This window comes from Humulus lupulus, chromosome 2, assembly GCF_963169125.1.
Source record: "Humulus lupulus chromosome 2, drHumLupu1.1, whole genome shotgun sequence".
NCBI classification, from domain to species: domain Eukaryota; kingdom Viridiplantae; phylum Streptophyta; class Magnoliopsida; order Rosales; family Cannabaceae; genus Humulus; species Humulus lupulus.
Window position 1 is genome coordinate 39,353,413 of NC_084794.1, and position 11,083 is coordinate 39,364,495.

Genomic DNA, 11,083 nt, shown 5'->3' on the forward strand with positions numbered 1-11,083 from the left:
TAATCAATAGTACACATTCTCAACATTCACAATCACATTACAATTTTTTTTAATATTAATCATAGTAATGCATATGAAACATACCCAAAATTATACAATAAAATATTATAAACTTAAATCATAGTCAATGTTACACAATAAAAACATTACAAACTTAAACATGCATTGAAAAATTAAAATTAAACACGCCAAAATCAAATGAAAAGCAATAATATAGAAATGAAACTTATCAGATACAAAGACAATAATTCAAAAATGTGGAAAATTATTGTGATGATTTTGATAAATTAATATAATAATAAAAAGAATATTCAATTTATTTAAAAAATAATATAATAATTTATGAATTTTTTTATGTAGGTTTTAGTATTGTGGTTGGAGTGAAACTAGTTTTTAACAATAAATTTAATGTTGGTATGACATCAAATTTAATGTCAAAGTTGGAGATCCTCTTAGCACCTTAATCAGTCATCAAAATCTATATTTGTTTATTTGTTCTCACGCTAGTCACGTCACCATTTTTCATGAAGTTCTTCTTTAAACGCCATTGCAGCTCTCTCCCTTACCTCAATCCTCAGAATACCATTAACCCATTACCCAAAGAATCCCGAATTCGCCAACTTTGCAAGGTGGGTTCTCTTCCAGATGCATTTCGAGTTCTGAACTCCATTGATTCTGGCGAAATCACGGTCAAGCCGATTCTATATGCTTCCCTTCTACAAACTTGCGTAAAGGTTCTTTCTTTCAGGGCCGGCCTACAAATTCATGCTCATGTCGTTAAGTCTGGCCTCGAGACCGATCGGTTTGTGGGGAATAGCTTACTTGCTCTGTATTTCAAGCTGGGTTCCAATATTTTGGAGACTCGGGTTGTTTTTGAGAATCTTGTTGTCAAAGATGTCATTTCTTGGTCCTCAATGGTTACTGGGTATCTTCGAGCGGGAAAACCCGGCAAAGCAATTGCACTGTTTTGGGGTATGATTGGGATCGGGGTTGAGCCAAACGGGTTCACTTTATCTGCCGTGATCAAAGCTTGTTCCGAGCTTCGGGACTTGAGACTTGGTCAGTGCTTTCACGCAATGGTGTCGAGACGTGGGTTCGACTCGAATGATGTAATTGTTAGTTCGTTGATCGACATGTATGGGAAGAATTGCGTATTGGAAGATGCAAAACAAGTGTTCGATGAAATGCTTGAACCAGATGCTATATGTTGGACATCGATTATTTCAGCTACGACAAGGAACGATTCGTTTGAAAATGCTTTGGCGCTCTTTTACTCGATGCAGAGAAATGCTGGGTTGTTGCCGGATGGTTTTACATTTGGAACGGTGTTGACTGCTTGTGGTAATATGGGGAGGCTAAGACAAGGTAAAGAAGTGCATTCTAAGGTCATTACTTGCGGACTTTGTGGAAATGTGGTCGTTGAGAGTAGCCTAGTTGACATGTATGGGAAATGTGGGTCAGTTGGCGCAGCTCAAACTGTTTTTGATCGGATGATGGTAAAGAACTCAGTTTCCTGGTCTGCATTGTTGGGAGTATACAGTCAAAATGGACAATTTGAATCTGTTGTCAACCTATTCAGGACGATGGAAAAGTTTGACCTTTATAGTTTTGGAACTGTTATTCGGGCATGTGCTGGTTTAGCAGCTGTAAGACAAGGCAAAGAGGTCCACTGCCAGTATGTAAGAAGGGGTGGTTGGAGGGATGTTATTGTAGAATCAGCTCTAGTTGATCTGTATGCGAAATGTGGATGTATAGATTTCGCTCTTAGTGTTTTCATTCAAATGCAAGTTAGAAATTTGATAACTTGGAACTCAATGATTTGTGGGTTGGCTCAGAATGGAAGAGGCCAAGAAGCAACTGGCTTATTTGAAGACATGATTGAAAATAGTATTAAGCCTGATTACATAAGTTTTGTTGGGGTTCTTTTTGCTTGTAGTCACTCAGGCTTGGTTGATCAGGGAAGGAAGTACTTTGATTTAATGAGAACAGATTATGGAATAAAGCCTGGTACTGAACATTATAATTGCATGGTTGATCTCCTATGCCGCGCTGGGCTTTTAGAAGAAGCTGAGCATTTGATCGAGAATGCAGATTGTAGGAATGCATCATCTCTTTGGCCAGTTCTTTTGGGTGCTTGCACCACTTGCACCGAGTCCAATACTGCAGAGCGAATAGCCAAAAAAATGATGAAAATGGAACCTGAAAGCCACTTGAGCTACGTTCTTCTGGCTAATTTGTATAGAGCAGTCGGACGGTGGAATGATGCCTTAAAGATAAGGAAGCTGATGAAAGATAGAGGGGTTAAAAAGATGCCGGCCAAGAGCTGGATCGAAACTAATGGTGAAATGGATTACAGTTTTGGTGCAGATTATCAAAATGTTAATGGGGGGACCAAATTTCCTAGTGTAGGAAATGTGGGGTGAGGATCAAAAGTAATGGATGAGAATTCACCGGGTTAGTATCACAGGTGTGGTGTGCCCCTCACTTAGGCCCCATTTTTATGATATAAATTTTGTGATTGATCAATTTCTGAGGTGAGGAGTTTTCAAGGAATGTGATGGAAATATCAAACAAACAAATGAATAGGGCATTGCCAATTACAAAACATATCTTATTCTGTTCTTTCTCTACCCTGTCCTTGACAATGCCAAGTGGTCTCCATCCCCACGCCCCTATTCCTTCAGAGCCATTATTAAGGCTATGTAAATGCCAATAAATTTTTAGTCCACGGCTTTCCTCCATTAGGACCATTACTATTATCATTTTGATTTATCTACCTGATGCAATCAATTCTAACCCACGTAAATAAATATTCGGAATTCGAACTCGTCCAACACTTGAGCTAATCTCAACTAGCACTAAAATTGTAGTTATTTTGTTTTTTTACACAAATATGATTGCCTTTTTATCTTAGGTAATAATTTGGTATCTCATATTTTTGTAAAGTATAATTTTGGTACCATGTATTTATAATGTTAATTTGAAACTATTTATTTTGAAATAGTACATATTTAGTATCATAAAATTTAATAATTTAATCAATTGTTCTTAATTATACGAGTTTCAAATTCAAATTTAATTACATGTAAGACAGTTTAATAGCATAGATTAAATTTTATTTATCAAATTTAAGTATCAAAAATATATATGATTTTAAAATACAGAATATCATATAAGTATTATTGAAAAAAAAGAGTATCAAAACAATACTTGTATTCACTATTGGAATATTTGAAACATTACGATTATACATGGAAGTGCACAAATTACATACATTTTTTTTTCAATATACTTTCAACTATTTATCTTCCTAACGCCCACAGTAATGGATATTGGTGTCTTTGGTCACATTATAGCCTAGAAAGCTTCGAACTTTAAATAATTATGCACTTTCAAGATCTGAAAAAGTTTGATCAGACTCTTCTTCAGTTTCAGATCCAGTGCATTGCCCCGATTCAAGGGCAAATTTCATTGCCTGGCTAGCCAAATTGGCAAGGTCTTGCCTATTGGCACTTTTGTAGGCATCAATGATAGCCTTGTACAAAGATTCATTCTGTTCAATATCTTCATTCTTTAATTGACTGTAAATCCGCTTCACACCTTCAACCATTCCAGCTTTTCCATAACAACCAACCAGATTGATATACGTTACAACGTCTGGTTCCAGGCTCTCATCTTGCATTTTCAGGAATATGTTTAGAGCCTTGTCGATTTGCCCAGCTGCCCCATAAGCATATATTGCAGCATTATACCCCGAAGAATCAAGATTCAAATCTACTTTTGTGAACACTTCACAGAACTCTAGTGCCAAATCATGCATACCCACTACAGAAAAAACAGAGGTGATGACAGCTTGCCGAGAATATGGTCTACCTTCCTGGTAAGATGACTCAAGCTGTCTTACTGCTTCAATTGAAAAACCTCCCTTCTTCAATACGGTAAATAGTACCATAAAGGTCCAAGGATCCGGCAGGAGTTTTCGGGTAACCATTTCATGCAATAGTTCACCACACTTGCGCAGCTGTCCACCGGCAGCATAACATGACATGACCATGGAAAATGAAGCACAGTCTTTTACTAAACCAGCCTGCTTCATTTCCTCCGCTATTTGGATGGCATCTTCGAGCATGCCCGTGGTTTTGTATAGATTCATAATGGTTGAAAAGGAAACATCATCAACCAAATTCTTTTCTCTCAAATATTCAAAAACCATCTTTGCTTCAGATACCATTCCAAGTTCTGCATAGAGATTGATCATGCTGTTGGATGCAATAATATCAGGGCCACCCTCAAAACCTCTCATCCTATCATAAAGCGCCTTGGCACCTTCCAAACTCCCCACCTTACCATAAGCCTTTATCAACGACGTCAAGACTATCTGATTTGCTGAAATCCCGAATTCTTCCATCTGGTGATAATACTTCAGTGCTTCTTCAACATTTCCATATTCTACAAATCCATTGATCAAAGACCCGTATACAACTTCATTTGGTTTTGTCCCTGTCTCTAGCATTTTTTGGTGCATATCTACTGCTTCAGAAAGCTGGCCAAGACGAGCATGGCATCCAATAAGAGCAGAGAAGGTTGAACATTTTGGCTTGAACCCCATTTCTTGCATTTCGCTTAGGAGGTCTATTGCCTGATCCGGTAAATCTCCTTTTGAGAACATTTGGATGAGAGAATTATAAGTGCACTCGTCAGGCCAAGTCCCATGATTTCTCATGCTCTTAAAGAGGGAGAAAGCTTTGTCATAAAGCTTTGCCTTGCCATAAGCTTTTACCATGACGTTGTATTCGATGACATTCCATTCTTGTCCAACCAAATCTGTTTTCCGATAGAACACCTCCTCAGCTTCAACCCAAAGTCCCTTTTCTGCGTATGCATCTATTATAGCTGCATATGTTTTTGACGAATACCCACCGTCTTTCTGGCATTGTTCAAAAAAAGACTTTGCCTGATCAATCATTCCATTTTCAACATACATCTTAATGATACTAGGAACTGAATGTTCATCAATCCTCAAACCAGTTTTCTCCATATCTTCAATCACAGTCTCTACATCTTGAATCATGTTTCTCTGACATAGCACATGAATTACCGTTCTGTGAGTTACAACGTCTGGAAAAAGGCCCACTTCTCTGATCTTCCTATAACATTCAAGAGCTTTATCAATTTTGCCCACTTCAGCATACAAAGATAAAAAGATGTTATAAGTCTTTGTATCAGGAGATATTCTTCTTTCTTCCATCTTAGCAAGCAAAGCTTCTGCCTCCGACAAATGGCCATGACTCCCACAAGTAAATATCATGGTATTGAAGGTTATAGCATCCATTGCCACCCCAGATTTTAACATTTCTCCGAACACATTGGCTGCATCCTCCAGACGCCCTGCTTTCCCATACAAATCAATCAGTGTGTTGTAAGTTGAAGTCAGTTGAGGCTTCCGAATTGAATTTTCAGTGTCCGAAGAAGTCAAATTTTTTGGAGTGGAAATCCTACCACCGGTCCTGAAAAGCTCAGTAGACAAAAAATGCTTAAAACTAATGAGTTCAGAACCAGAGTCATCAAGAATGGAATCAAAATCAAGATCATCCAGCTCAATCCGCCCAACACACCAATCCTTGTAAAATCTGTGTGCCCTATCAAACTCTTTTCCTTCCTTCAAGACCCGAACGACTGTATTCATAGTCACTTCATCTGGAAAAATTCCCCTTACTCTCATGTGCTTAATCCACAAAAGGGCTTCTTTCACAAGTCCTGCTTTCCCATAAACATCAACAAGCATTCCATACGTGTTGTTCGTTGGCAAAACGCCATTTTTCGCCATATCAATCCAACAAAGCCTTAATTCATCCCAGTTTTGAGCTCTACCCAGTATTCGGAGCACAATATTGTAGTGAATTACATTTGGTTCATACTCTCTTTGCGACTTGAACCACTCGAAAACCCGAATAACTCTTTCCCAACTCCTCTGTTCTTTAAGAACCACAGTCTGCTCCTTCGGACTAAGATTTTCACAATATTCACTGAGCGTTTTTTCGATATCATTGTTGGATTCCAAAGAGCGTAAAATGAAAGGCAATACACCTCCATACCTATTCTTCTTCTTCTTACCATTAACTGAAGATACTTTAGTAGGAAAAGCCAGAGTTTTCGAGTGACACTGGAGCTTAAACCCCACAAAAACACTCTTCCCTCTAGATTCCCCCTTCAGGATATGCGAACTCACATTGAACTCAACATTTTGGGGGTCAGTAGGTGAGGCATTAGGAATAGTACAGTGTTGTCTCTTTGCTAAATTCTGGTAACGGAGACTAAACCCTAGAAAAACCCCAGGCCCAGCTCTGAAAGGAGAATGGGTATTTTGAAACTTACTTGGAGGGAAGACGTGAGTTTGCATTGAGCTTTGGAATGTCGCTTGCCCTAATTCTCTTGAACTGCAAATCTGACAAGACAGCATCATCGAGTCTCATTGCCAGAAATCTAGGGCTTAAATAAGGGGTTTTGGGTCTGCCAGGTTGACCCCATATTCCACTGTTCTTCAATTCTCTATTCCATTCTCGTTACACGTATTATTATTATTATTATTACAAATGTAAAATTTTGTAATTTAAAAAGACAAAATTCCACGTATTTTGTAATTTTCACTGCATCTAAAATTATTGGGAGAGCTATACTAGGATAAGCTCTTTTACCCATTTGGAGATCGTACAAATAAACTATAATCTCACTTTTTTTACCATCAATATGGTCATATAAAAAAATTTGATATCACAACTTACTCACATAACAAAATAAAATAGTGTACATAAAATAAAAGAGTTTACCCAATCACAAACTTCCCCAAAATTATTTGTTAAATAAAAGTTATTATTTGTTAAACTTCTTATCTATATTATAAGGAAAATTTCTTAGGTTAGGATAAAATTACTATAAGTGATGCTAGACACAAATACTGATTCTACATAATATTTAGGGATAATTACAACAAAAATGCTAAATATTTTATAATAGTTGCACTTAATTATTAAATTATTTTTTTAACGCCAAACTTTTACTAATAGTTGTACATAAGTATTGAATCAAATTTTTTTATTACATTAATATCAAATATTTGTTAATAATTGTACTTAAGTATGAAATCATTTTTTAATATGATAATAATATTGTTACACTCAGATTTCGAGATAAGAAGTTATGACCCCGAAAACTGGGCTCGTCGGGTGTGAGCTCGAAAAATATGCGGTCATCATATGATCCAACCATCACACCTCTTTGAACAACCTCGAGGATGTGTAGTCTTGAATATTCTCTGAGCTCACAATGACATGATACAACACTTGAATATATTTTTCACTAATTGCCTTCAAGCAAGATGGTTCGAGCTCGGGAAGTACAAGCTCGAATGTGACAACATCGCCTACATCTACTTGTTCCGAGCATAAGCGAAGCTGGGCGGCGAGCTCGTGAATGACTCATGGTCTCGGCAAACTCAATGCCAAATACTGATCTCAAAGATTGATGAATCATCTGGGATAATCAGTTACGTGTGAACATGTTTATTATTGTACAACCCCAATATTTAAGGGATATCATTTAATATGTTATCCGTTCCCGATCTTCGTGGGACGTTTGCGTGTATGTAGGAAATAATACATTAAATAGCATTATTTAAATTGATTTACAGAATATCTTCCCGAAATATGTGGGAATGAATTCTACAACCTTCTCTATAAATAGCGAAGGAAACACCATTTGTAGAGGACCGATTTTCTGATTTCTGGGAAAAACTCTGGGCAACTCTTCTCTGAAAAGTTCCAAAGAACTCCCAAGTCTTAATAATATAGACTCGTGGACTAGGCAGAGTTAACTGCTGAACCACGTAAAAATCCTCTAGTTTTCCTCTTTATTCATTTGCACCAGTATTCTACTGTTTAATTGCTCTACTATTTAAGTTGACGAAAAACAGTGTCAACAGTTTGGTGCTTTCATTGAGAGCCATTAAACAGTACATGTGTGAGTCTATTCAGTCAGAGAGCCTCCCAAATCAACAATGGCAACAAATGATCTCAATGTTCCTGAGGAGGAAATTTTAGATGAAGCTGAGTACCCCCGGCGCCCTGGAAAGCAGCCTATGGTGAATTCAGATCCCGATGAGAGGAGTGGTTCATCCAACCCTCGGGGACCACCAGCCCCCAGGGATGATGAGGACATGTACTACAATGCTGAACGATATGTCCCGATAGTGGAGCTTGAAAATTGTCAACTGCAAAAGCAGTTGGCAGAGGCTAAGAAACGCAACGAAGAGCTAGCCAGACTAGTTGCTGAAGCGCAGGCGGCTCAGGATCCACCTCCGCCAGATGCCCAGGCTCCGCCTCCCCAGGACATTCACGTTCCACCACGTAGGCCTCGAGGACGGCCACGCAAAAACACCGCCACCCAAAGAGCGAAGCAACCACTGCCTCCAGCAGAACAATCTGCTCCGCCGAGAACTCGGAGAAGTAACCGGGCTGAAGGTCCTGCCAACCCAATTGCGGAGGCACCAGCTGGAGTAGGGAATAATCGAGCCCCCTCGGAGGCTCGAACCCAAAATCTTGATACCGCGCAGAACGGGCTGGACCTGATCGAGCAAACTCAGGGCCTTCTAGGCCCCGTAACGGATGGCAACCACCATCGCCGATAAGGCACCCACCATCGCCAATAAGGCATCCCTCGCCAATTCGGAGGAATGCACAACCGACCCATGGTGGAAAGGAACAGCAAGCTGGGCGAAGGCGTAGAAATGGGGAAACTATTAGGGAGCATAGGGGTCCTCAACCCACGAGAAGCCAAATGTCTCGGTCTCACACTATTGAGACGAGGCAACCAGCAAGAAACCCATCTCGAAACAACCATGCCACGAGCCATATCAGTGAAGGCTCAAGTGACACTAGATTGGTTAGTATATATGACCAGGAATGTAGAAATACTAGTAACCGAGGCGATCGTCCAGATTTACGGGAGCATTTGAACCATAATCGAGGGCGTGACAATCCCCCAAATTCGGACCTAAGAGACCATCTCAAAGGGCGCAAGCACCCCGCGCCGAGGCGGGGAACTGGAGTTGTAATCAACTATAACCAGTCCCCGCTGATTCAAGTTAGACCCCCCGTTGATCCAGTCCAAGAAAGGATCGAGCAGTTGGAAAGAGCATTCAGGCTCTTACAAAATGAACGAAGTCGGGAAAGGGACGAAAAGTTTGACGAAGAGCTCGAGCCTTTTGCCCCACACATCTCTAGCACCCCATTTCCTCAAGGATTCAGAATTCCTCATGTCCCACCATTTGATGGAAATTCGGACCCATACAATCATCTGAGTACATTCAACATGATTATTCGAGCCAGTAATGTGGGCTACGAGCTCAGGTGCATGCTGTTCCCAGCCTCTCTCACGGGACCAGGGAAGAACTGGTTTGAAAAATATAAGAGACATTCGATCGCTTCTTGGGATCAATTATCAAGAGATTTCAAGAAACAATTCAAGGCCATGGTCGGTATTAAGCCTGAGGCATCTGCCTTGACCAATGTCCGGCAACAGCCAAACGAAACACTAAAGAGTTATCTCACAAGATTCAATTTGGAAGTCGCTCGAGCTCATGATGTTGATGACAGTGGCCATTTAATGGCTGTCCGAGATGGAGTAATGCCTGGAAGTCCTCTCTGGGAGGATATGCAAAGGAAGCCCATAAGGTCTTTAACTGAGTTCAATCGACGAGCTCAAAGGTTTGTTAATGTAGAAGAGGTGAGGTCAGCGTTGAATATGACCTCTCAGCCCATAACTACAACAACAAACACAAACTCTGCCTCGACCTCGGCGGATCCTACGACCTCAAAGCCTTCTGGGGACAACCCTTCTAAAAGAAAGAAAAATGAAGGGAATAATCCCGAGGCGGAATGGGGAAAGAAGAAGAAAGGGGAGAGGTATTTCTCCGTATACAAGGTGTATACCGAGCTCAATGATTCTCGGGAGAATATCTACCTGGCTAATGAAAACCAGGTCCCTTTCAGATGGCCTGATCTCATGAGAAACCAAAAGGCGAAAAGAGACTCCAACAAGTACTGCAGATTCCATAAAGATATCGGGCATACAACCGATGAATGCAGGAAATTAAAAGATGAGATCGAAGGTCTGATCTCGAGAGGATATTTCAGGCAATATGTGAGAAATCAAAACCCCAATCAGGCTTCCACCAGCCAAAGGGCATCAGCAGCACCACCTGCCCAGAATAGTAACTCCTGAGCAAGGGAGGAAGAATGACCCCCTCTGATTGACGGAGAAGATCTTATAACCATCTCAGGGGGACCACATATTGCAGGATCGGGCAGGAACGCCCAAAAAAGATATGTGAATGAGCTAAAAACTGGTGATGGGTCTCCCTACAAACCCGAACCCAGAGCTCCAAAACAACAAAGGGTTGAATCTCAACCCATAACTTTTACTGAAGATGACGCATCACATGTACAGTTCCCTCATAATGGCATGTTGGTCATAACCCTTCAGCTCGCGAACAAAAGGGTACATTGAGTCCTGGTTGATAACAGGAGCTCAGTTAATATCCTCTACAAGGCCACTTTAGAAAAAACGGGACTCGCACTTCGCGACCTAAAGGCATGTGTAACGACGTTATACGACTTTTCAGGAGAAGGGATTGCCTATATGAGATCCATCGAACTCCTCGTAACCTTGGGAGACTTCCTAGTCTCGACAACCAAGAAGATGGAATTCGTAGTGGTGGATCTTCCATCGGCCTATAACGTACTGATCGGGAGACCTGCCCTAGTAGGGCTAGGGGTAGTTTCATCTGTTAGGCACCTGGCCATCAAGTTCCCAACTTCTAGTGGCATCAGGACGCTGAAAGGAGACCAGCTCGCGGGAAGGGAATGCTACAGCATTTCTGTGAGAGGGAAGAAGCAAACAAGTGCACAAACACTTGTAGTAATTCAGGGTAAGGATGGGACAGTCTTCGAGATAGACGAAGAAATCGATCCAAGAATAGAAGAAAGAGCTGACTTCGAGCCTCTAGAAGAGCTCGAAGAAGTCAGGC

The 11,083-nt window shown here is 40.5% G+C and overlaps 2 protein-coding genes across 2 annotated transcripts; one reads left to right on the plus strand and one right to left on the minus strand.

Annotated features, from left to right (window-relative positions):
* Positions 1 to 427: 427 nt before the first annotated feature.
* On the plus strand, positions 428 to 2,834 carry LOC133817700 (pentatricopeptide repeat-containing protein At1g03540). The gene has a single exon (XM_062250280.1). The coding sequence runs from the start codon at positions 525 to 527 to the stop codon at positions 2,421 to 2,423; it is 1,899 nt and encodes a 632-aa protein (XP_062106264.1). The 5' UTR covers positions 428 to 524; the 3' UTR covers positions 2,424 to 2,834.
* A 362-nt stretch (positions 2,835 to 3,196) lies between these two features.
* On the minus strand, positions 3,197 to 6,543 carry LOC133817701 (pentatricopeptide repeat-containing protein At1g73710). The gene has a single exon (XM_062250281.1). The coding sequence runs from the start codon at positions 6,461 to 6,463 to the stop codon at positions 3,383 to 3,385; it is 3,081 nt and encodes a 1,026-aa protein (XP_062106265.1). The 5' UTR covers positions 6,464 to 6,543; the 3' UTR covers positions 3,197 to 3,382.
* Between the last annotated feature and the right edge of the window lie 4,540 nt (positions 6,544 to 11,083).